The sequence below is a fragment of the Sceloporus occidentalis genome, unplaced genomic scaffold (genome assembly GCF_023333645.1).
Source record: "Sceloporus occidentalis isolate IW3139 unplaced genomic scaffold, rSceOcc1.0.p SCAF_31, whole genome shotgun sequence".
NCBI lineage: Eukaryota > Metazoa > Chordata > Lepidosauria > Squamata > Phrynosomatidae > Sceloporus > Sceloporus occidentalis.
The window spans coordinates 2,323,020-2,350,791 of NW_028317011.1; the positions used below are offsets into that span (position 1 = coordinate 2,323,020).

The 27,772-nt window shown below is 40.2% G+C and overlaps 1 protein-coding gene across 1 annotated transcript in view; it reads left to right on the forward strand.

Moving 5' to 3' along the window:
• The window catches only part of LOC149298729 (staphylococcal nuclease domain-containing protein 1), a 356,956-nt gene that overhangs the window by 50,108 nt on the left and 279,076 nt on the right, over positions 1-27,772 (forward strand). The window contains exons 3-9 of the mRNA XM_089487066.1: positions 4-124; positions 545-623; positions 2,475-2,635; positions 6,558-6,649; positions 6,962-7,120; positions 7,900-8,006; positions 12,061-12,151. Of these exons, the coding sequence (XP_089343192.1) occupies positions 4-124; positions 545-623; positions 2,475-2,635; positions 6,558-6,649; positions 6,962-7,120; positions 7,900-8,006; positions 12,061-12,151 (810 nt within the window). The remainder of the gene's footprint in view (positions 1-3; positions 125-544; positions 624-2,474; positions 2,636-6,557; positions 6,650-6,961; positions 7,121-7,899; positions 8,007-12,060; positions 12,152-27,772) is intronic.

Here is a 27,772-nt window from a genome sequence, read left to right on the forward strand (position 1 = left end):
TAGCCCTGGGCATTTCCAGCTCGCGAGTTCCTGAGGAAAAAGCTGATTGGAAAGGAGGTTTGCTTCACTATAGAGCACAAGGTCCAGCCGAGCAGAGAGTATGGAATGGTTTACCTGGGCAAAGGTATGTATCCTGTGACAGTCGCTCACCTGATAACCCAATTGTAGGGTTAGAACACGCCTCGGTGTATTTTATGTAGGTTTATATTAATACGCAGTAAAAACGTTGAGGTATATTCTGTAAAACCTTTGTTGGTGTTTATAGGTTTTGTTTGTTGGGCAGAATACTTTAACCCCTAAAAATGCATTGTTTTCAATGGGTTTAGGGACTGCCCATTGTCCTTTAGGGGTTAAACTTAAATAAAATAAGCATTTGGTGTTCAGACATTTAGCACAAACTGTACACAGAATAAATGCTACAGTTTGATTTGATATGCGCTTATGGGTCTGTACATACACAGGTTGCTTTTGCATGGGCATGTGGCTGATTAAGTGTGGATGTTTTTGCGTGAACTTGGGAAACATGATTTATTCCCACCCACAGACACATCAGGAGAGAACATTGCGGAGTCCCTTGTTGCGGAAGGCCTGGCGACTCGTCGTGAAGGTGTTAGAGCCACAACGTAAGTAACTTCGGTTGTTGGGTTAGATGCACCTTTTTCTATTGGTACAGCTGAAATAGATTCTACCTTTTTATTGGGACCTCTGGCTAATTTGGGCTATAGTTGCATCCTATGACAGACAAACATAAGCTTAGCCAAGTGAAGCAGTTTAATGCACTGTTTACTGCAGCATTCAGCTCACAAGTGCTTTGTGTTCAAGGGAACCCATTTTTTTCCAGCCTTGAAATACAGCAGTGACATTTAATGTTAAAGGGGCTTTTGTACATGTGTTAGTTACTGGAGTTCTGACTCTAAGTCCTCCCCTGGCTGACTCTAATGAAAACATTAGTATGTAACCTTTCTGTAGTAGCAGACTTCAGTGACTGCAGTGGAATGGCTACTGAATTTTCACAGAAAGTATAGAAAGTTGGCTTCAAAACTCTTTGAAAAGTGAATAGGGTCCAGGCTCTTCCATTTTTACACGTTTCTGAATGAACAGCTTCATTGGTCATGTCATGTTTGATATGGTTGCTAGTATTGCAGTCCGTCACCTCAGTGGCCCCTTACATATTCAGAATGCAGCATATAATGACAGATGAGTTGACATTTAATCCTAGTCTAGTTTCTAAAATAATAAATTAGAAGCATGCACCACGCCTGTGTCCAGACAAGTGCCATTCAAGTGCTGCTCTTCATAAAAGACCCAGATTTGGCATGTGCTGCTTCATACTACTAGACTATAAACTCTACCGTGCCGTGGGTCAGGGGACTGCATTAAAACAACGGAGACTAAAGGTACGTTACACATACAAAATGTTTATTGAAGCTCCATGCCAAGCTTAGTTTGTAATGCCTTAATCAGAATATCTTCTGCTGCAGATATTCATCTTTGATTAGTTATATTCTCACTTGATTTTGAAGTATCTGTTCTCTCCTGCTCTACTGTGCCAGGGCATGCATAATAAACATGGCTCCAGGATGCTGGCTGGCCTTTTAAATGCATACACAGAGCGGTTTTTCCAATAGTCGCTTAATTAGAACTCATTAACCCCTCCACAGCTCTGTGCCATGTCTTACAAAGTATATTGCCAGAGGCTATAGCTCACACATAGAGTACACTAGTGTCATTCAGCTGTAATGTGCTCAGGAGAGCTTTAACATAGTGTTAATAAGTAGACATTCTGCTCGAGGAAGCGGCTTCTCTGAGAAGAGCAGTTCAGTTAACAGGCAATTGTAGTCATATAATTGGCTTCTTGAGATCTAATTGTAGTGAATAGATTAAATCAGTGTATTTTAAATGTGCACAGTACGCAGCATCCATGCTTGTTTCCAGATGGATGAATTTATAAATGTTTGATTTAGTGGAGGTTAAACATTAGTGTTTGGATCATGGTGACTTTACATTTATTTGAGGAAAAACGTATCCTGACCTAGGTTGGCAAGTTAGAGGGGTGATCACCAATATTCCCAGCTGGCAGTCCACAAAAGATGCGCAGCGCCGGGGTATGATATATGAAGTCTGGCCTAGGGCAGCACCTAAGAAATTCTCCCTGGAAATGTAATGTAATAGTTTGGTCTATATGTTATAGCTGAATTGTGGCTGGTAAAACCTATGCTGACCCTTTTCAAAAATGTCTGCTGGATAGATTCAATATGTAGTCAAACCTACATATTAAGTTTAGTGTTTAAACCAAGTTAAATCAAAGTTAAAAAATATTCTGCATAACTAATTGACGTTTATTCAGAAAGACCAACCTGCAGCATATATAGCTTGTTTGGAAGAATTCTTGGGTTTCATATAATTGGGCTATATGTTTTTTGAAAACTTTTGTGAATCACACCACAGAAAATCTCCTTAATCTCCTTTTCTAGTCCTGAGCAGAGCCGACTGGCTGAATTAGAAGAGCAAGCTAGAACAGCAAAGAAAGGACAATGGAGTGAAGGGACCGGTTCTCACACCATCAGAGACCTCAAATACACAATTGAGAATCCAAGACACTTTGTGGACTCCATGCACCAGAAACCAGTAAATGGTAAGACAGCAAAAGGGATGGTTACATGTTTAAGCATGCCAGTGCTCGCCAACAATCCGGTTTCATTACTTTCTAAAGATTCTGCAAAGGCCTATAACCCTCAAATCCTTTATTATACATAAAAATGAAAATTTTCAAAATTAAGAACATTGAAACACTTAGAACACAATTTAATCTAGGTTTTTACTTTTTGGTAACTGTCAATACCCAATCTTTAGTGTTTTAGTTTGACAGCGAGGTTGTATTTTAGTGATGGAAGGCTCTTCAAATTTGGTTGATAATGGTAACTGGTGCATTTTACATGTCCACTTATAAGATTTAAGACTGGCACAATTGACCTGGATATAATATGTAGAGTTTTTTTTTGTCGGACTATATAAATATTCAGTATACCAATTGCATTTTGATCTGGGAGTTGGGTTGTGTTTGGTAGCTTCAATTGCTGCTATTGAAGTCATTGAAAGTTAGTCTAGCCTGTAAAGGAAGCCTCAGTCATTAATACTGTTGACTGTGGGAGCTGCGTTCTCTTTACCATGTGGAATGTGCTTTGCCATGAAAGATCCCATTGTGAGCAGCTTTTAAACCCTCGCATGAAAACGTGATATCAGATTTAGGGAATAAATGATATATTGCAACTAGTCAACACCTTTTGCATTTTAAAAGCTTTTCAGATGACCAGATGTGTTGTCAATTACCTGGATTAAGACCTGCATTCAAGCGTTTTGGAGTAGCAAGATAAAAATGAGCTTTACTTAATCCTTGGTGAGATTAAGTAGCACTGCCTATAGCTACAAGTCGGCTTGTGTTTAAGTATCGGCCGGCTAGTTAATCGCTTCCGTTGGTGGCTGAGTTCAGCTCCCTGATCATGCTTGTTTGCTTCAATAAACCGGCAGTTACTGATTAGTTTCCAGTCGCTCCTGGAATCAGCACTAGTCAGCTCAGGCATTAAACACTGCATTGCGCCAGCACTTAAGAATGCATGTGATTAAATGTTTGGCTTTTCAACATCTTGCCTACACCAGTTTCCCTCAGATTCAAAGTAGCACCAATTGGATACATTACTAGTCCAGAGCTTCCTAGCCTAGTTTCCAAATCCTCTGTGTAAGCCATAATTACACGTTTAAGCTTCCCTTCAGTGTAAACAATTAATGTGAACATGTTCATTTTAGTTACTGAAACTTTAACCCCTTAATGACAATTGTCGGTTCTGGCACGGCACGGAAAAAAGTCGATTATGACAAATGACGTGCCAGAACCAGCATGTCTTTAAATGGGTGCAGAAAGCGATCTACGTTCGCTTTCTGCACCCAAACGGCGTTGCTATAATGCGGACGCCCGTTTTAAAAGCGTTTAGGAGGCGATCAACGATCACCTCCTAAACTTAAATGGTGTCGCTGGAATGCCTCGATCAGGAGGCATCCAGCGACACCAAACACTTACCTTTGGATGGACTGTGACCGCTCCGGAGAGCGGTCAGAGCCGCAGCTGCCGGTGATCTTCGCCATCCGCAAGATGGCGGCGGCCCGGGAAAAAAACAAAGGTGAAAATTCGCTAGACGGTCTCCAGACCCTCTAGAGAACTCTGGCTCCACTTGCAGGTTGAATACAGGTACTGCATTCAACCATGCAAGTCAATGGAGCCCAGCTTTCTAATCACAGTGTGATTAGTAAAAAATAAATTAAAAAATAAAATAAAATTAATAATAATTAGAAAAAAATTGTAAAAAAAAAAACCAGTAAAATGTAGAAATTTCCCACTGATGGGAATCAGTTCCCCGGCCAATTCAATTTACCCCATCAAATCATACATTTTTTAAAAGTAGACACCCCATGGGCATTTAATATGCCAGTATTTTAACTCTTCATGCGAGAATTGTTTTAAGCTAATGGGCTAATTTTAGGACTTGCTCACAAAAATATACTTGAAGGTTCCCCTGATAGTGGGGAACAGGGGAACCTTCAAGTTAAAATTTTTTTTTAAAAAGGGCAAAAAAATTAAATATATATATAAAAAATATATTTTTGTGAGCAAGTCCTAAAATTAGCCCATTAGCTTAAAACAATTCTCGCATGAAGAGTTAAAATACTGGCATATTAAATGCCCATGGGGTGTCTACTTTTAAAAAATGTATGATTTGATGGGGTAAATTGAATTGGCCGGGTTCAACAATGTCCCAATTAACACGGGGGGGGGGGGGGGAAGGATGGCCACACATCTAATTTCCAATTAGAAAAATGCACACGTACCAAATGTGGCCTTTTAGTTCCCCCCCAAAAACGACAAACCCATGCATATGGGGGGGTATCACTGTACTCAGGAGATGTTGCTGAACACATATTGGGGTGTTGTGTGACAGCGGCATATACCAGGAGCTGTAAATTCATACATAACATAGGTGTGAGGGGGAAAAATACACACAAAAGAATACTACTGCAAACTTTGAAAAAATTCTGGTGGTAAAATGTGTGCATGCAAAGAGTTGAAATACCAGCATTTAAAATACCCTGGTGTGTCTAGTTTTCAAAAGTATATGGTTTTGTTGGGCTCACTGAAATGGCCCGGCTCAAAGATGTACCAAATAGGGCATGGGCAGTGGATCCCCAAATGCCAAAGTTCAACATTGAAAATGCGCATGCCCCAAATGTGGCCCTTTTGCCCCCAAACAGCAATGCAAAATCATTTATGTGAGGTATCGCTGTACTCGGTAGATGTTGCTAAACACATATTGGGGTGTTTTATGATAGTGACATATATGAGAACCTTTTAATTCATACCTGAAGTAAAGTGTGTGTGGAAAAACAAATGCAAAAAAAATGACTACCACAAAGTTTGACAAAGACTGGTAGATATGGTGCATGGAAAGAGTTAAAATACTAGCATTTGAAATACCCTGGGGTGTCTAGTTTTCAAAAATATATGGCTTTATTGGGCTCACTGAAATGGCCCGGCTCAAAGATGTACCAAATAGGGCATGGGCAGTTGATCGCCAAACGCCAAAGTTTAACATTGAAAATGCGCATGCCCCAAATGTGGCCCTTTTGCCCCCAAACAGCCAGGCAAAATCATTCATGTGAGGTATCGCTGTACTCAGATGTTGCTAAACACATATTGGGGTGTTTTGTGATAGTGACATATACCAGAACCTGTTTATTTATACCTGAAGTAAAATGTGTGTGAAAAAACAAATGCCAAAAAAATTACTACCATAAAGTTTGACAAAGGCTGATGGTAGAGTTAGTGCTTGGAAAGGGTTAAATACTAGCATTTGGAATACCCTGGGCTGTCTAGTTTTCAAAAATATATGACTTGATGGGGTAAATTGCATTGGCCGGCTTCAAAGATACCCTAAATGGCACATGGGGGGAAGAATTACCAGATTTGGAAAAAATGGCTTTGAAATAGCAAAACGCTAACTTTACATATAGCCCCATAATGTGTAGAAAAAAGCAAAAAAACATAAAAACATTGGGTATTTCTAAACTCAGGACAAATAGTAGAATCTATTTAGCAGGTTTTTTTATTACCTTTTATAGATGAGTAAAAGATTTTTCAACTAAAAGTTAGAAAAATTTTCTAAATTTTTCACCATATTTTATACTTTTTTTAATAGTAAATAATGATACAATCAAAACAATGTCATCTAAAGAAAGCCCTTGTCCTGAAAACAACAACGTTCAGTAAACAGGAAAGAAGAAAATTACAACTAAACACGAGCAGCGCAGAAATGTTAAAACGGCCATTGTCACGAAGGATACAAAATAAAATCGGCCTTTGTCACGAAGGGGTTAAAGACCTCCTCAACATGCTGTAAATGTTCCAGTACTTACGGATTTCTCAGAGGAATATTTGCATACTTCTAAGATTCCCCCCCCCCCCCCCAAAAAAAAATGTACATATTTTAAACATATTTTTTGTTTTTCAGCTGTTATTGAGCATGTACGAGATGGCAGCGTGGTCAGAGCTTTGCTGCTTCCGGATTACTATCTAGTGACGGTGATGCTGTCTGGTGTAAAGGTAAGGAACGTGATGTCTGTTTACTAAACCTTTTGAATCACAAATCCCTTTAAGATTCTAGGCATATGGGTGCCTTGTTTTTTGGTGAAAGGCTGCAAAAGAGAATCTCAATACAAACTATATTCAGCAACATGATTTAATGGTCTTGAGCATTCTATATCAAGCTAAATCTATGGTGTTTACAAACAATCAGATTTGAAAATTAGAACAGGGAAAACTAATAAATCTTTGAGCTTTTCACTTAAAAAGCTGTCTTTCAATTTCTGTCTTTGCGGTCTGCTCTTTTGTACTCACTTTTGTTGTCCTATGTAGTGTCCAACCTTTAAGCGTGAAGCAGATGGGACGGAGACTCCAGAAGCTTTTGCGGCAGAGGCAAAGTTTTTCACAGAGTCACGGTTGTTACAGAGAGATGTACAAATAATCCTGGAGAGCAGCCACAACCAAAATGTTTTGGGAACCATCCTACATCCCGTATGTATAATTCTTTTCTTAATTGTGATTATTGACATGGACCAAGCCGTGGCCGTGTTTTACCTGGTTTTAATAGCCTATCCTCTTGTATTTGTTTGCCTCAATAGTGAGAGATGCAAAATCTATATATGGAGCTTTATTTTTCTTCTCTTGAATAAGCTACAACAGTGTTTAAATAAGGACTGCTTACTGCTAAGTTTACATCGCTAAACTTTGAAGTCCATCTTGTCTGAAATTGGAAGGGGTTACTCTGACATTGGGCTCAAACTCTATTAAAAGTAGTTTTTATGGGAATGGAGCAGACCAGATAAAACCTTACTTATACACATGTTACAATGCACTGTGGTTAGTGCTCTGTGATAATACTCTGCCGAACATACAATCGTATCATGAGCCCTGCCTTCCTTTTGCCTTAAGACATCTTGTTATAATGGTAATGGTTCCTATTGGCTTGAATGATTAGGAAGTTCGGCATCCTATGATTATCTTGATTTTTATAACGGGCAGACTAGATGGGCTGGATAGTTATCTGCTGTCAGCTTCTACTGTTAAATCTTAAAGCATTTGAGGATTAAGTATTGCATATTAAGCATGGTCTGCATTCAAAAGGAGTTACAAACATGCTTTTGTTCCTTATGTTGTATATTGCTGTGGAGTGCCACATTGCATATCCTTTAAGCTGTACCTTTCATCGGTAGGATTTGGTAAATGCATCACACAAATGTTTGTGAGCATCCTATAAATGGAAACCTACTCAGTTACATTTTGTATTTCTGCAGAATGGAAACATCACAGAGCTCTTGCTTAAGGAAGGCTTTGCCCGATGTGTAGATTGGTCTATGGCAGTCTATACTCAGGGGTCTGAGAAGCTGCGAGCTGCTGAACGGTAAGTCGCTGTAAAGGTTCCAGTGTAAACACAATCTGTTCCCTAGAACTAGATTAAGGTCCTATTTGACTTGCTTAACCTTGATCTGTTGTGACCCTAAGTATACCTATACACACTGTTAATTACATTTTGTGCAGCATGATCATTTAGTGCATTCAAGTTCAGGAGCAGTGTCACTCAGTGAGTGAAATTATACCTCTGCAGCCAAATGTGCAATCCCACTTAAGCAAAACCTAAGCACTACAATGTCTGATTAAACCTTAGTTCTATAGTGTCAAATTTATCTCAACCAGAGGCGTATCTACTGAAAATAGAGCCTATGGCAAGCACTGAAATTGTGCCCCTGTCCAAATATCTAAAACCCGTATACTAGCCCCTGCTGCCCATATATATATATATATATATATATATATATATATATATATATATATATATATATATATATATATATATATATATATATATATATATATATATATATATATAATATATATTATATTATATTAGTCCCTGCTGCCGATAGCAGGTATAGATCAACAGACAAACCCAGATCAATTGAAATTCATTTGTGATCTCAGCACTGAAGGAATATATACCCTCTACCCCCCTACCCACTATATACCCTCTCCCCCTCTAGCCACTATATGCCCTCTCCCCCCCCTACCCACTATATGCCCTCTCCCCCCCCTAGCCACTATATACCCTCCCCACATATACCCCCCCCCATAGTTCTCTCACCTTGAAGTCCAGCGACAGGAGCACGATGCTGCTGTCATCCTGCACCGCTTGCTGGTGCCCGCTGCTTCACTGCTGAGCGCCGTAATATGACGTCATATTTCGGCGCCCGCGCAGTGAAGCAGCGGGCACCAGCGAGCGGCTTTTAAACACTGTCTTCTTTTTTTTATGCAGGGGAGAACGAGGGGCGCTGAGTGGTTGCTAGGCTCCCCTCTCTCTCCTCCGCATCAAAAAAAAAAAAAGACGGCGTTTGAAAGTCGCTCACTGGCGCCCCCTTCAAATGGCGCCTATGGCACGAGCCATAGGTGCCATACCCTAGATACGCCTCTGATCTCAACTGCCATGTTTCTAGCAAATGTTTGAAATCTTTACGCAAAAGGAATTCTGAGAACAGTTCTGGCATTCAGCACTACTTTTTAACTACTTTTTGTGAGCTATTGCCTTGGTTTTGTAGAATGCAATTTGTGTAACAGATTTCTGTGATGCTGTTATACGGAAGCTTAGTAGCCGAGAATTCCAGTGTCTTAAAGCAATTTGCAGCTTAGAATTTCCAACTAAACATGCTGGTTTATGAAAATATCTTGAGCAATTTTGTAGACAGAATGGTCTGACTGTTCACTCTTCAGGCAGGGGTTTAGTTTTACAGTTATATACAACATTACCTTAACCCCTTCGCGACCTTTGCCGGTTCAGGACCGTCATAAAATTAAATAAGCTTAGAAAGTGATAAAGGATCACTTTCTTCGCTTAAACGGCCTTGCTGCAATGCCTCGATGTCGAGGCATTCAGCAAGGCCGAGATCGGCATCGGGGGCCATGTCTGGCCCCTTCCCGGGGCGTCAACAGCCGCCATACATTGTATGGCGGCGGACGCCCGTTTTAAAAGCGTTTAGGAGGCGATCAACGATCGCCTCCTAAACTTAAATGGTGTTGCTGGAATGCCTCGATCAGGAGGCATCCAGCGACACCAAACACTTACCTCTGGGTGGGCTGTGACCGCTCCGGAGAGCGGTCACAGCCGCCGCTGCCGGTGATCTTCGCCATCAAGCAAGATGGCGGCGGCCCGGGAAATAAAACAATAAAGACGAAAAAGTTCGCTAGAGGGTCTCCAGACCCTCTAGAGAACTGGCTCCACTTGCTGGTTGAATACAGGTACTGCATTCAACCATGCAAGTCAATGGAGCCCAGCTTTCTAATCACTATGTGATTAGTAAAATATTAAAAAAAAAATAAAAATAAATAAAAAATGGAAAAAAATTTTTTAAAAAAAATGTGCTAACATTTAAAAATAATTATGCAGTGATGTCACTAGATGAACCATCCAGTACCAGTAAAATGTGTAAAAAAAAAATATAAAAAAAGTATTAAAAAAATAAAATAAAATTAAAAAATAAAGTTTATTATTTTGAGCAAGTGCTAAAATTTCTCAAAAATCTCAACAAAGAGTTAAAATAAAAGCACTTCAAATACCCAAGGGGTGTCTAATATATAAAAAAAATGGCTGATGGGGTAAATTGGAGTGGCCTAGCTCAAAGATAGGGCATAGGTACAGACTGACCAAAATGGCGAAAAAAAGCGCACTTCCCAAATGTGGCATTTTAAATCTGAAACAACCCGACAAACCCATGCATGTCGGGTATCACTGCACTCAGGAGATGTTCCTGAACACACATTGGCGTGTTGTTTGACAGTGGCATATACCAGGACCTGTATATCTATAACTAAAGTACAATTTGTGTGAAAAAAAATAAAAAAAATTACTATTACAAAGTTTGACAAAGTGTAGTTCTATAATTGGTGCATGGAAAGGGTTAAAATAACAGCATTTGGAATACCCTGGGGTGTCTAGTTTTCAAAAATATATGGTTTGAATGGGTTAAATTGAGTTAACCGGCTTCAAAGATATTCCAAAGAGGAGAGGGAGGCACAATGACCAAATGACCACCTGAATTACGCATGCCCCAAAAGTAGCCTTTTATCAGCCAAACAATCTGACAAACCCATGCATGTGGGGTATCGCTGTACTCAGGAGATGTTGCTGAACACATATTGGGGTGTTGTTTGACAGTGACATATACCAGCACCTGTATATCTATAACTAAAGTACAATTTGTGTGGAAAAAAAATAAAAAAAATTACTATTACAAAGTTTGACAAAGTGTAGTTGTATAATTGGTGCATGGAAAGGGTTAAAATAACAGCATTTGGAATACCCTGGGGTGTCTTGTTTTCAAAAATATATGGTTTGAATGGGTTAAATTGAGTTAACCGGCTTCAAAGATGTTCCAAAGAGGAGATGGAGGCAGACTGACCAGATTTGTTAAAAAAGATTTGGAAATCATAAAACGCTGCTTGTACTTATTGCCCTATAACTTACAAAAAACAGCAAAAAAACATAAAAACATTGGGTATTTCTAAACTCAGGACAAGTAGTAGAATCTATTTAGCTAGTTTTTTTACTTGCTTTTTTAGGTGAGTAAAAGATTTTTCAAATAAAAGTCATAAAATGTGTTTTTTTTTTCAATTTTTCACCATGTTTTTTTATTTTTTTTTATAGTAAATAAGATGATACGATCAAAATAATGGTATCTGAAGAAAGCCCATCTTGTCCTGAAAAAAACAATATATAACTTATGTGGGTACACTAAATGGGTGAGGAGAAAATTACAGCTGAACACAAGCACCACAAAAGTGTCAAAACAGCCTCGGTCCCACAGGGTACAAAACGAAAAATGAGCCCGGTCCTTAAGGGGTTAAGTAATAGCTCTTTAAAATAGGCTTATACTTAAAATACTAATGGGTCTCCAGTTGGGTGCTGCATCCATCACCACCGCTGCTGAAAAGTGGTAACCTACAGATAGACATTAAACTCACTGGTGCACCTCTCCTAAACATGTAAGGAATGTTAGAACAGGTGTTCATTGCCTAAAACTAAAGCTTCAGAGGTTTAAGTGTAATGTAAGGATGTTTTACTTTCCTGAGATAAATAGAACGGCCTCCCATCCAAAGCGATAGACAAATAGAGAATTTAAACATGAATGGGATAGGCATAAAACTATACTGAATCTAAGACATTATCAGTCTGATTTAGATCAGACATCTGAGAAGAACCAAATGGTTATGTGCCCTGATATTCTATGCTAGTTTGGCAGCAGGAGCATTGAAAACCAATACAGGGCTCATCATGGACATGTGCGCTCGGCAAGAATTAGCTTTACATGGAGGAATAAGGTCATTGTTCATAAATGTCATTTCAGATGTAGTTTGATGTCGCATCCCCACTGCACATGTTGAATTATAACCCTTTTAATTACAAATAGGTTTGCCAAGGAACGCAAACTACGCATCTGGAGAGATTACGTGGCACCCACAGCAAATCTTGATCAGAAGGATAAGCAGTTTGTTGCAAAGGTAATTGACCTCACTGGTAATGTGTTTATACTAAGGATAGTTAGTTTTGCATCATTCTCCGTTCTTTTCCTCCCCTATTTATGTAGTTTGATTAGATTTTTTTTCACTTAAGTTACTTCATAAACCATAAAGTGGTCCTATGAAGTCTACTTGCTTTAACTAATGTAATAAGTGGCCGTTCCCACACCATGACTTGGTGTCTTTTTCTTGTGTAATGGGTTGCAGATGGGGTGCTTTATGCCATATCTATACACAGAACAACATTTATTTATCTTGTATGTACACCTAACGTCAAATTGTTTCAGTTTGCATAGTATTGGTTAAATAAGCCTCACAGGTGCTCTTTTGCTTTATAGTCCACGTCTTGCGTCCCTTTAATCCAATCCAATGTACTGTCAGTGTGAGGGATTGTGATCTAAGGTTCTAATTAGATATTCTCCAATCTGCTAGTTTTTGTGCACCTAATGAATTTTTCTCCTCTGAATTTCCCCAGCTTTAGAGTCTATAACCTTGACTTTATCACCTGCTCCATTCTCGTGTTGACTGCACTGCCTGATGCTAAATACTGCTTTTTCAAAGTCTCCTTTTGTCGGGTTTGATAACATTCTGTCCAGCAGAACACAGCCCCAAATAGATATATAGTTTTTTATTCCCTTAGGTTTTTACATAGCCTGTTAAATGTTATAATTCTGCAAATTCACACAAGTTTAGTAAAGGCTGTTGAGCCATTGTTGCTCCCTGAGCATGCATTGTTTGGCCCTACTAGATATGTTTGGAGTACTGCTGTATAAATACCCTGAGGACGTCAATGCTTCAGCAAAGTGTCTGGTTAGGAGCTGTCTCTAATAGCTTTGTTTGTTTTTATCTGGTCTACGTGGTTGGCAGTACCATGTTTGCAGAGCTGTCATCAACGGTGTGCTTTGAATATCGGATAATTCAGTAGGATGTAGTTTTCCCAATAAAGAGGAAACGGCTAATTGCTCGATGGCATAACAGTGATGAGCTTTAAATTACATTTCATACCTACAGATGATCTTCTCTGCATTCATGTTCATAAAAATGCCATGATATGTACCAATTAAAATGCTGCTTTTGGCATCCTGTTCATGGTTTATACAGGTTAGCGTATGACGATGAATGAGAAAGTTATTACATGTTACTTATGCATACTGTTATTTTGAGGTGGGCTGGTCTAAGCTGCTACTTCCCCTTCCTCATGTTTAAAGTAGGGATGCACCGAAATGAAAATTATGGATCTGAATTGAAACTTCAGGATTCACTTGGCCGAAACCCCCAACCTTTAAAAACACTTATTAAAAGGAAGACCAAAATTGGAAAAAATAAATGTAACAATATTAATATATACTATAAATGATTAACAGCAATCACACTCCTATCCTATCATGCCCAGGCATATCCAGATTCCAGCATGTACTGGCTGACTTAGCATGATAGGAGTGTGATTGCTGTTAATCATATATATAGTAAATATGAAATATATCTGTCCAATTTTGGTGTTAACTACACAAAAAGTAACAGACCAAAATTGGACAAAACAAATAAAAATATATTGCTAACAGCAATCACACACTTATGCCCAGGCAGCCATTACATGCTAGAGCCTTGGCATGATAGGAGTGCAATTACAGGCTCCCTATGCCATGCTATCTCCCACACACAAACACACACTTGCACATCCATGCTATCACGCACTCATTCACAAACATTTATTCACTCATTCATGCATACTTGCTCATACACCCTCCACCACCTCCTTACCTGAACTGCAGATCTCACTTGCAGACCTATGCAGGGGCCTGGCTTCTTCCCTCTGTGCTGCTGTGCAAGAAACTTCTCTGGCCCAGCCGCCAGGGGAGGAAGGAACTGAGCAGTCATGTGACATGCATTCACGTGACTCTGCTGGGTTCCAGATTCTCCTGGCCGGTACAAGAGGCGCTGCTCGCACAGTGTGTGCGACCAACCCACAGGTAAGCAGCCTGGCCCCTGCGGATGATTTTTTTGCCGATAATGCCATTTTCGGCCGCTATATTTCGGTCACTGATATATCGTTGCATCCCTAGTTTGAAGCAGCATACAATTGTTAAATGCTTGTCCCCCAAAAGCTGCATGGAGTGTTCTGTGTGCTAAATGGAACCACTCTTTATTCTGCGTTACGCATGTTGTGTAGGAATAGCTACTCCAATGTTAATGCCGGCACCTAGTCTGTCTTCACTGTTAAACACCACGAAGGGGGGCCTTGCCTTTTACTTCAAATCGGACAAAGTTTTTAGTGTTCTCTGCACAGAATTATTACAAAGATGAACAACCAAACTTTTTGACTATTTTAAATGGCAGTTACTGGAGGAAGTTGGGCAGTTAGAAGTACGCTATCATAAGAAGCCTTTAGTATAAGCCCTTGTCTGTCCGTTTGAAATGCTTTGAAACGAAACACATCAACAGGTTAGCATCACTTTTCCACAGAGCCAGCGTTGACATTCATTTTAACACCCTTCTATAAATAACAGTCTGTTTAATTCCATTGAATTAAAATTCAGTGTTTTTCACAAATGCTGCTTTAACACTTGTTCCGCAATTCACTAGATTTATGTCCAAAATTCACCACTCTGATTAGCTTTAGCTTTTTCATCACACCGACCTGTTCATAACATTTATTGATCTCTGGTGTCTTGTTAAAAATGATACCATAAACTTCAGATGTTGCTTTGTAAGGTCAAAAAGCATTGCTGTTGTACCTTTGTGCCCACTAGATGGCGATGTGTACCCGCCACTGGCAGCCATCCATGTAGCATACAGATTCCGGGCATGTTCTCAGCAAGTGAAGTTTTTTGTCTGGAATTTGCAGGAAATGGCTGATTAGCTTTCTTAGAAAGCCATGGTGCTAGCTTGGCCCCCCTCCTCCTAGCCATGGCGCTAGCTTGGCCCCCCTCCTCCTGGCCATGGCGCTAGCTTGGCCCCCCTCCTCCTGGCCATGGCGCTAGCTTGGCCCCCCTCCTCCTGGCCATGGCGCTAGCTTGGCCCCCCTCCTCCTGGCCATGGCGCTAGCTTGGCCCCCCTCCTCCTGGCCATGGCACTGCATGTCTCTAGAGGCTGTGCTACAGTGATGTCTAATTGTCTTCTAATTCCTATCTGCATAGTCCTCATAGAAGGTGCCACGGTTAAGTGCCATTAAACTGTTTTTTGCAATTTTAATGACTTGCATCGCGAAATCCCACTTTAGATTCAGCAGTAGGCTATTTTTGTAATAGCAAGGTGGGCCACACAATTTGAATAGTATACAGGTGTCTATTGTGCATTAGTAGCACAATTTAGTAAATTGGTCAAGGATGTAACTAAAGGCTGCTTAACTGTTTAATACTTTGCCTAACACTGAATTCTACGCAGTATAGCAACATTTCATTGTAAAAATACAATACATGTTTAATGTTTCTTAGGCTATTTATACACAACGACCACGATCATGTTACTCCAAACATATGCAAGACTTAAAAGGCTCCTGAGTCAGCTAACACAAGGGAATCCATGTTATGCTATAGGGGATGAGCTTTAATGTAGCTGAATTAAATGCCATACTTCCATTATTCGTCTAAAGTGAATGTGCATAGATGGCTGAAACTTCCATGGTAAAAATTGTCCATTTGGCAAAGGCTTAGTCTTTCTCAATCATAAATAAGCAGGTTATACAGCAATGTTAACAGATTCATACAAAGTATTAGACCTGCAAACTTAACAGGATAGCAAATAAAAGCAAAATGAAGCTGACTCTTTATCTAGTTGATGATAAATTATTAGTGGAGAGATGGGACAGAAATAAGAATGGACTTCATCTGATGTCCGCAGTCTTAGAAAGCAAGTGGGTCGCTTGGAATCAAAGGTCACATCTGAAAAGAGAATAGAATTGCGGGCTAGATTTTCTTGTCATTTCTCTAATATAATATAAAAAGATATCTGCTTTATTCATCCTCAGTACATGGAAGCAAAAGGGTCTTGCGCAAAGGTGTATTGCTGTGGGGGTGTCAAGATGACAAATTATGGGCTGCTCGGTTTCTGAAAGTGTCCCTGCATCCTCTGTTTGCAATGACAGTTTTTTGAAAAGCGACATGATGTATCCTTCACATGCGTTTGTTAGGCTTTTGAAATAGTAATGGATGCAGATTACCAGCTCGTTTCTGGAAGGACCTCAGAGGCATTTAGATGGTTTGCCATCAGAAACGCAAGCCACCGAGTTAATGAAAGACATATGTCTGCTCTGGTGACTTGATGCTTTCTTGTTTCTGTTAGGCTTGACTGGCTTGTAGCTTTAGACGTAATTAACCCAAGTGCTTCGAATGCTGTTTAAGACTTAAGTGTGCTGTTTCACTAGGACAAAATGTTACACTATCTTGTATTAAGGGGCAGTTTAATGTCCTATTAATGAATTCTACATATTAAACTATTTTGTACGAATACAAGTACAAATAGGGTAGCTTGAGTGCACACTTTCACCTCTGTCAGATGTTTGCGGTATTTGGTTCTTCAGCTTACAAGATTTCTCCAGGGCTGCCCCTATCCTCTGGGATGCTCTCCCTCATCTCTCCCCCTGCCTTCGGGCCTTCAAAAAATCCATCAAGATACATTTCTTTAAGGACGCTTATATTGCACATTGCCACCCCCCATATTACCTTAACTCACCTCTCCTAATGCATGACTTACACTAGTGTGGCTGGTCCATCCCTAACTTTGGCACTTTTACCTTTAACCTATTGTGTAATACACCCTAAATCCCTCTAGATTGTAAACTCGTTTGAGCAGGGCCTGTTGTCTCTAAGTCAATTTGTTATGTTATATACTACTTGCTATGCCCTGTCTACCCATTGTACAGCGCTACAGAATTTGGCGCTATAAAACAAATAGCAGTAGAAATAATGGGTATTGCCATGGTTTATCTAATTGCACCTTCCCACATTATGTGCCCCTCATTCTTATAAGCTGTGAAAGGTGTGTATTAAATGACTTTTAGAATCTGAGGCTGGCAATGACCATGCAACCAGATCATGTCAGTCTAGCTCCTATAAACATGCCCCTTTGTGTTTAAATGTGCATAGTACCGTATTTGCTCGATTATAAGATGAGGTTTTTTTCCAGAGCAAATGCTCTGAAAAATACCCCTCGTCTTCTAATCGGGGTCGTCTTCTAATCAGACCTCAAATAGGTCTGATTATGAGACTAAGATCCAGATCCCCCGCACTGCTGCAGGGGACCTGGATCCTCCTGCCCCCCCCCCCCACTTACCGGTGCTTCCTGCTGTATTGCCGGGGCAGCGGGTTGACGTCTACGCGATCCGCGTAGACAACGTCCGCTGCAGATGGAAGTGTGGCTAGCAGCGGGGCTTGTCTGCGTCCGTCGCGGATACCTTCCCCGGCTGTCTGATCTCTGACAGCCGGGGAAGGTATCCGCGACGGACACAGACAAACCCCCGCTGCCAACTCCACCACCTTCCGGCTGCAGCGGAAGGAGACGTCAACCCGCTGCCCCGGCAATACAGCAGGAAATTGGAAGCACCGATAAGTGTGTGCGTGTTAAATGGGGGCATAGGGCATTTATGCCACTCTGGCACTTAGGGGGTTAAAAGGCATATTGTGGGGCAGAGTGGCATATAGGGAGGTATAAGGCATTTCAGGAGGCAGAGTGGCGTTAAGGGGGCATTTAATAGAGCGCTCTGCCTCCTGAAATGCCTTATACCTCCCTATATGCCACTCTGCCCCATAATATGCCTTTTAACCCCCTAAATGCCAGAGTGGCATATAGGGGTATAAGGCATTTCTGGAGGCAGAGTGCTCTATACAATGCCTTTTAACTCCCTTAATGCCACTCTGCCTCCTGGAATGCCTTATACCTCCCTATATGCCACTCTGCCCCATAATATGCATTTTAACCCCCTAAATGCCAGAATGGGATATAGGGGTATAAGGCATTTCTGGAGGCAGTGGTGTTAAGGGGGCATTTAATAGAGCGCTCTGCCTCCTGAAATGCCTTATACCTCCCTATATGCCACTCTGCCCCATAATATGCCTTTTAACCCCCTAAATGCCAGAGTGGCATATAGGGGTATAAGGCATTTCTGGAGGCAGAGTGCTCTATACAATGCCTTTTAACTACCTTAATGCCACTCTGCCTCCTGGAATGCCTTATACCTCCCTATATGCCACTCTGCCCCATAATATGCATTTTAACCCCCTAAATGCCAGAATGGGATATAGGGGTATAAGGCATTTCTGGAGGCAGTGGCACATAGGGGGTCAAAAGGCATACCATGGGGCACAGTGGCATAGAGGGTTAAAAGGCATATCATGGGCCACAGTGCCATATTGGTGTGGCAAGCTTGGGGGCAGATGTGCGTAACTGGGGGACAGGTTGGAAAATACAAGGAAATAAAAACTCTCAATCATAGCTTTTATTAAAAAAAATAGTTTACATGAATTAACATTTACTGGTAAAACTTTTCCTTTAGGGTCGTCTTATATTCAGGCTCATTTGACCTTAAGCTTTAAAACGGTTATCTTCCTCCTATACAATCACTCCTGGCTTATGTTGCTGCCTGTCCTTAGATGGGTTCACATTAGGTGCAGTTACTATATCCATAGGATCCAGTTCATATATGTACACATAAACATGTACAAGAAGTTTATATACCAATTCTTATTTTTCTTTAGGAGCGGCCAGGGGAGAAATACTTTTTTTCTAACTCCAATAATAAATAAATAAAATATATGCTCCAATTTGCATTTAATGAAATGCATTGCACTCCATGCAAAGCAGACTCCAGCATGCTTTAAGCAAAAACTACAATTTTGGTGCTAAATGTTTCGTTTACGCGGCTATGTGCAGGAAAGTCTTGTTAAATACCTAACGGTCTCCTTCCAAAAGTCGAGCTTTTCCTTTTATACAAGCTGTTTTTTTTTCTAAATTGAAATTTAAGGTTATCTGATTTCCTGTAATGATCCTGCTTGCAACAGCACACCATTAAGGAAGCCATTTAAAAGCAGGTAATGTTGTGTGCAATCACTTGCAAGCTTATTTAGACCTTCTATTAACGCTTTTAAAATCATCTCTATTTCCTTGCCATGTAATTCCAGTTTTGATCAGTCACACTAGTATCCATCACCAGAGGTCGACTGCCAGGATCCATCCTGAGAGTAAAATGGCAAGCTCCGGTGTGTACAAGGAACTACTTCTTACTGTGTCGGAATATTGGCCTTTTACAGCCTTAATAACCCATATAATGTGACACGTTAAAGCTTATGGGGCCAGAGAAGATCTTAGCAGTTTCCTTTAAGTTTTTCTTACATTAAACCTCAACCTTACAGGTAAAACCTAGGCTTTGGTATTGTTTCTATTAAGACATTTTACTCGCCCTCCAAGTCTTTCCAGAGTTCAGGAGAATCTATCATTTCAAAGAGGCCAGATTTATCGCAGTTTATGGCTAAAATAGATGAACATATGGACTTTATTATGTTGAATGCCTTCATCTATTTCCAGTCCTTCGGGGAGTTTAGTGTATGACTTCAATGCCAGCCTCACACTTGGCTTGACCACTGTTTATTAAGACTCTGGTTTCTCTGCTCGATGCCAGGCTTTTAGGGAAGCTTATGATTTCATGCCAATAAACTGTTTTGTTGCAAACCCGTTTAGCTTGATGCCCTCCTGTGAATGCATGCATTGTGTCCAATGTATCAAATAAAGGAATTGTCTTGTAATCTCAGTGAAACATCTTCCACGTTTAGGCAGCATTGATGTTGAAGTCAGGCTGACATCTGGCTAGATAAATAATATTCATTTGAGCCCTTCTATCATTTCTATTATATATATCGTTTTCTAGTAGATAAAGGTATTCTCTCTGTCGTATGCATGTTAATGCATAGGATGGCTGATTGCTATCTCACAATTTACATTTCTAATGTAGATGCATAGCAGGATTCTGTAGCATGCCCCCATACATTAGCACGATTCCCTACCCTGTATATCCAGTCCCTTGCAGAGTATGCATCTTCAGGACTGTGCAAGCACATGGTACTCGCCTATAAAATACCAACCTACCCTTTCAATTAGCGCCAAGTCTTTTTACTGCCTGTGCCCAAATGTGTTCAGGTTGCTGTATTTTCCTGGCTTCTAAATATTCTACTGGTATATTAGTTTTCTCGGTTTCCTTCCTTGATGAAAGTTAAGGCTACAAATGTAATTTGTTTGGACAGACTTGTATTTAAATACCTACACTCTGTGTGCGCTTTATATATAATCTAAATCTAGCCCAGATCTTTGTAATAAAACACAATTACAGATACCAGAGTGTAAAATGTGTGGCTGCTCCTTAGTCATGCTGCCAAATGGTTTTCTGTGGATTTACCAAGCAATTCCCCTGGTGCCTGTGTTTTTATGAGGGAATGGACAGTGAATTTAGAAACCCATTATGGGTTAAAGTATTAAACACCCTTTCTAATGTTCCACAAAGGCATTATGGGCATTAGCACCTGTAAGTCCAGAGTCCGCTTGGTAACTGCAGCTGGCGATTAGTTGTGCAGGTAGTGCCAGCGAAGAGATGTGACAGGCTGATCCCCACTGTATTTTGTGCCCATCTGACAAGAACGAAGATCCCTTCCTTAAACACCTCCATGTTATCTTTTTCTGACATTCTTTCTTCCCTGCGCTGAAGGCTCTGTTTCCATGCTTGGTCTGCTGGAACGTGATGTCTGTCCCCATACCCCATCCAAGCTGATAAATTCCTTGTATGAGCAAAACCAGTGGGGATGTTCTCTAATTGGCCAGCATGTTCTTAAATCTTTCAGCCTCTAAATGAAGATAAAGTGCCGCAATAAAGGTGTTGGTTGCAGAAGAAAGGGTTTGATATTGGACGCATATTAATTCTGCATGTCTTATTAAACAAAGGATTGAGCAATAAAAAGCAACATTTACAAGCCTACGTGTGTAGTTCCAATCTGTTTACCAACACTGAAGTTCTATTGAGTGCAGAGCTCCAAAAAACCCTTCAAGATTTTAAGAGTTTGAAGACTTTTTGCATTTTGGAAATGTATATTGTTGGTCCTCTCTCAGGAAAGTTAAGGGCCTGCAATGAGTGTTAACACTGATGCTATAGGTGTCACTTGAGTCTCACTAGCAGACTAGGCACCGCTGAATGCAGATCCGTTTTCAGTTCTGGAGCTGCCAGTCACATCTTGAAGACTGGTGGTCTGGTGATTGATAATAGTAGTATGTGGCTAGGTTGCTACCTGCTGACTTTTCTTGGCTACAGATTAGGCCACTTTATGCTAAGACCACAAGTGGCAAGAATAACAATATTGAATGTCAGTCTACAGTACTGTTTTCTGACAGTATATCTCAAACAGTTTTACTTTAATACACTGCATTTACTCACATGTGTAACACATATAGTAATGAGTATTATAATTGGCTCAAAATTGTTTACTGGAAGACTGCATATCTGGTGTACTGTGCGTCACCTGCTTTTCTGATGGCGTTGTGTGAGAAGACCAGACAGAACACAAGAGCTTAATGCGGACTTCTAACCTTTACAGAGTCTGATGTCTCAATACCAACCCAAGTAGTTTGGGCTTTATAATAGCCATTCTGGTCACAGCATTAATGTAGTTAAATGGTATACCTTGCAAACACTCGTTCATCAGCGCTTACACTGGCTGTGCGATGTGCTTCTTTTCTCACTTGATAAGCGAATGTTTGCCCTTTACTGACAAGCTTTTAAATGAAGGCAAAATGAAGCTGTTGGTGTGACTTTGTAATGTTTACAGTGACTACCTTTAATAGTATATAATATACATAGAGCAGAAGTTGTGTTCAGTGTATGGTACAGAATGCAATGTACTTGTATGTAAAACACTGCATTGCATGTAAACGGAATGACTGTTCATTTACTGTCAGTCTATGCTAGAGCAGAATATAGTGTATCATTAAACTACAATGGATATTGAGGAATACAAGGGACCTACTACTATAAATGTAGTAGATGCACACATAAATAGATTGGGGTGTAATATGTATTTGAGCTGCTCTTTTAACAAAGTTCATATACATACAACTGTTTTGTGAAGTTTCCACCAAAGATGCTTTAGTATGAGCTATGTGAGAAAGTTGGGTTGTCCATACTGGTCCCACTTGGTTTTACTTTACCAAAAGCATGGTATGTGAATGGAACAGCCTTCCACCAGGTGTTGGACTGAATACCATGATAATTTAAAATGCATGTATAAATATTGAGGGCACAGCAATAATACAAATAAACAAGCAACTGCAATGTGGGTACAATACCTAAATCAAGTGTCGCCCTACACTCATGCATACTCAATATTACATAAGCTGCACACCAAAAGAATCAAACTGGTGTATAATGCTTTGATCACAATATGAAACGATGCATTTCATTGGCCAAGTTAGTCATCCCTTTGAGAGGTAGCATTGGGGATTTGGTGCAAGGTCTGTCTTTTTATTTAACTTTATACTGCTTGTTGGTATGTATATTGTGAGCAATAAATGTGCCAAATGTATAATGCATAAATCACAGTACATCAGGCTGATTGTGTGCAGCCAGGGAATTATGTAAAATGTAAATATGCATGGCATAGGACTGATTAAGGGCTGAGTCTTCACACCATAAAAATGGGCAGACTAGATGAGTCGTATGGTCCTTATAGGCCATTAAATATTTTTATGGCTCTTCACTTATCTACAATACATTTTTCCCTTTGGCAATGTTGTGTAACTGTTGTTACACACTGCATAAACATTTAAATATATCCAGGGGCAGATGCCCTTTTGGCAAGGGAACCCCTGAGGTGCTTTGTCACACAAGTAGACCCCACTAAGAAGCGAAGGTCAAAGATTCAGAAAAACTATTTAAGATATTAAATTTTATAAGAAATTGAATACCTTAAATAGTTTTTCTGAATCTGACCTTCGCTTCGTTATATGCGTAACAGTGAGTATCCCCTATGTAGTTTAATCTGTGCACAAATTTAGTGGTATGTTTTCTCAGTCTAGTCATAGTATGCCATGCCTCTGAAATCTAACCACCTTCATAAACCTGTGCTGCCTTAATTACATGTCATAATTTGCTCATGCCTGTGGAATTGGCTGTCCTTGTAAAGCTATTGTTTACTGGTATAATTGCCCCTCTGGCGTTTGATATGAATTCTAATTAGCACATGAGCAGAGTCCAGTGCAGCTGCATCACCTGGACGCTGCCTGCTTCATAAAGCTTTCTTTCTGCTATTTGTGGACAGCAGCGAGCTCTCGGGTCAAGATACCCACTGTGTACAACTACCTATGTGGTTTGTTAGGGGATATGGGACAGTTTGGCATGACCGCTGCTATAATCATGCCATTGATGCCTCTTAGTCATTAAGTTTGAGGGCTGTGTGGTGGTTTGTCTTCATATACTGTTTTGATAAGGCACAGTTTATCTTATTTCTTTTATTAACATCCCAACAGACTAGCTTAACAGCTTGAAAAGCTTGATTTCAGTGCTCTACTGTCACAATGTGTAGAAAAACAGATGAACAGACTCAATTAAACTGGGTAAAATTCTGAGCCTCTAGCCATGCTTCCAGCTATACCCCTAAAGCAATGGGCCCCTTTCAGCCATTTGCAAAGTTGGGAGTTGAGATGTCCCTGTACACATAGCTCTACAGAATATAGGCTTTACATTCACCTAACGCAAACATATTACGAAACTTAAATGGATATTTTCTGAACATAAAACTGAAATTAAATCAGATTTTCAAATGCTTTAAAGGTAGTCTGGATTGCTAACTGTTTTATCACAAAGGAAAAATGTCTAATACGTGATAACACAACTGACTACTTGGTTCCCTAAATAAACATGAATAGATGTCTCGGGTGAAGGATTAGAAAAGGGTGAGATGTAAGGAGGGGTAAAGTAAACACAAGAGGTGTTGCTGGAATCCAAAATAAGATTTCTTGTATAAGAGAAAGTTGGTAAAAAGTAGAGCCTCCAGAATTGTGCCTTGAGGAAATCCAAGGAGGAGTGGTAGAGGAGATGAACAATGTTAAAGCTACAGGTATGGTTTGAGCCAAAATATATGTGGAGGATACCACAAGAATGATTCAAACTGCTGACCGTCCCATGCTCTGGCAAACTGAAGTGAGGTGTTAATAATTTGAGTAAGGGCTGTCAGTGCTGTGGACTGAATCCAGATTGTAGAGAGTCAAGCAGAAAGGAAAGCAGATGAGGGCGGCTGCAGGCAAGGAGAAGGAATTGAGTTACCCTGTAGGTAGTAGTGTGAGGTTGTCTACCCTGATGCTATGTTTTTTTTAAACTCATTTTCTAGTCTTTCCTTCACAGCCCTGAAACCACATTCCTCTGACAGTTTCAGGTGTTGGGGACATGGCTGTTCTAGGGGAGTATCCATCTTGTGCACCCCTTGCCTCCAAGTCTAAGCTTCTGGTCATTATATGCATATGGCCCAAAAATGCAGTACCGACACTGTTCAACTTTCACAAGATATGATCAATCCCATGGGGCAACCGACTTCCTTGCTGCCATCTATAGCCCTTATGTGTTCTTTGCTCACCCCTACCCCCTGGCCCAAAATGTGCTTCTCTCATAACCTTCCCCCTGTCTGTGTGGTAGCCTTTTTCCTTAATGCTTTTTCATTTAAGACCTCTACTGAATCATTTGAAAACAATGGGGTTGTGATTGACTTTGTATAGATTTCATGGACACTGGTTTAATTGTGTTCCTCATTGTATTGTTTGAAAGCTTTGTGCATTTTCAGCTGTTCGGTTGTGCTAGTAAACAAATTGCAGATTCCTTCATTACTGGAGTGTATATTTTCCTGTATGTACCTTTCTAAGTGATGTGGCTTAGTAATGGCTTGGATGGGTGATAATCACAGGAGAGTTATAGGTTTGCGTGAATGTATAGTCAGTAACTATATGGCTATAAATGCAGTAATTCTTTGGAAATACAGTGGGTTACATTAAACTTGACTAGCCACAAATATTGACTTAGGATCTGATTTAATTCTACCTGATTTGGGTAGCTTTGTTAGTGTAGGGATAGATGAAAATGTCAGGACAAACCTAGAACTTGACAGCAGATATGTGGCCCATTTTTCCTCATAAGATTCAGTCCTCGGTCTCGTCTTATACTCAGGATAGCTTTATGTCAACCCCATGCATGTTTAATTCCCTCACCGTATAAGCCTCTACCACTTCTGTTGGGAAACTGTTCCACTTTTCTACCACCCTCTCAGTAAGGTAAACCCTGTAGTTTTAGGTTATTCAGGAAAGTAGCTGTATGCCACAAAACATAGCCACACATATTCCCTTGTGTTATGTGCCATGTATAACACACAACCCCTTTTGCCAAATAGTCCTATACTTTTAAACTCTATTTCCAAAACAAAATACAAGGTATAGGTGGTTCCCATTAGAAAATATTTATTCAGTCACATAAATCACTGGTTTCTCTTAAATTTGTGCTAAATGGGGGCTAGGCAGTGGCGTCGCTACAGGGGGGCAATTGCCCCCCCTAGGATATTCCTTGCCCCACCTGTTGCACCCCCGCCGATTTTGGAGCCACCCAGGACAGTCCCCTTGACAGCTAACGACGGCATGGTGCCGTCGCTAGCAGTATCTTACCTTGATGGAGGTCTGTGGACCCCCATCACCACCTGCCCCGGCGATCTGCCCCTCACACTGAAGGGCATCACCGGGGCCACCCGATCCGGCCGGTGACGGCACGCGCAATGACGCGATGATGTCACCGCGCAACTTTATTAATAACAACTGACAATTGTCAGTTAAAGGGGTATGGGGGCATGCTGCTTAGATGCCTGTATCTCAGGCATCTAAGCAGCTACAGACCCCCAACATATACTGTTGGAAAGGTAATTACCTCACCATTCCAATGGTATATAAAAGAATAAAAAAATCTTAAGTTAAAAAAAAATTTTTTTTAAAAAAAGTAAAAAAAAAAAATGATTTGGGGGTCTCTAAAGGCAGATAAAAAAAGATCAAAATTGCCTAGAGACCCCCAAATGAAATTATTTAAGCATAAAGTAGTTGAATTTTAAAAAAAAAATAGTTTAAGTATTCTAGCTAAATGATCACTGTGGTAGCCAATGTTACCACAGTGATCATATAGCTATAAAAAGTCACATTCCCTTTTAAAAAATGGCCGATACTAATTTTTAATCCCATGATCCCTTTGATCATGGGGTTAAATTTAGTCAACGGTAGAGGGAGGCAATTTTTGAAATCCTGATGAACTGCAAATATTATTAAAATCAGCCAGTTAGCCTGTGCGGTACGTGAGTAACCATCTCATCCCTGGAGCGCCTTGCATTTTTACTGCAAAACTTATTTTTGCTGTAAAAGTGATTTTGTTTTTCTCCCTTTACCATCGTTTCTTTGGGATTGTAAGAGGAAAGAACGGTGTGTGCTTCTGTGAGTGAATGTATGTAAAGTATGGTATGTGCTTCTGCGAGTGAATGGAGATATGAAAGGCGTGTGAATGATCAGTAATTAGGGTTGAAGCCTTGACGTGGCATTACTGCTCATGTAGGAAGTTAAATTATGGCACAAAAAGTACACATTTGCAAGAACTACAATTCTTGGCGCATCAAATGAGGGGCTGTATGTGTTTCTAGTACAAACCTGGTGTGTGCAAGACACAAATGAACATGTCGCTATGGATAGAAAAAACATTTTCTAGCCAAAGCGACATATTCCATCATTATTTGTGCACTCAACTTTTGTCCTAGAAATACATGTAGCCCCTCATTTGAAGCTCCAAGGGGCGTAGTTTCTCAAAATGGATGAATTGTCCGAATGAGGGAGAGCATGAGTTAATGTGTTTGTGTGTATCATAGATGTATAATTGTGGAAGGGAAAAGATGGCACTAGCAGGATGTTTGAGCCTTGGGGACCGAGATGGCACAGGCCGGTGTATATGGGACAAAGATGGCAAATCTTGTGTGTTATCTGGGTGCTGGCCAGGTTCTATGTGGGCAGTGTGGACGCCAGGGCTGGCTTTGGGGTGTGCAACCTGTGATCTATCCCTGTAAATTAGGTAGTTTTAAATATACCTTTAATGCCATGTTTTTATGTGAATTCCAATTGATCTGCACCTACAAAGCTGTGTTTCTGTGTTGTAGATCCATATCTGCTATGCTATGTTTCCATACATTATTTATGTATACCTGCAAATACAGGGTTTGTATGTCTTGTTCAGTTGATTAATACCTGCAATGCTGTTTCCATGTATTTATTTGATCTATACCTGCAATGCTACGTTTCATATATTATTATTGTATACCTGCAAATACAGGATTTGTATGTCTGATTCTGTTTGATATATACCTTCAGTGCTGAGATCACAAGTGAATTTCAATTGATCTATACATGCAAAGCTGGGTTTGTGTGTTAATGTGTTGATCTATACCTGCTATCGGCAGCAGGGACTAATATTAATATATATATCGGCAACTGGAGCTAATATTAATATATATGGGCAGCAGGGGCTAATAAATAAATATATATATATATATATATATATATATATATATATAT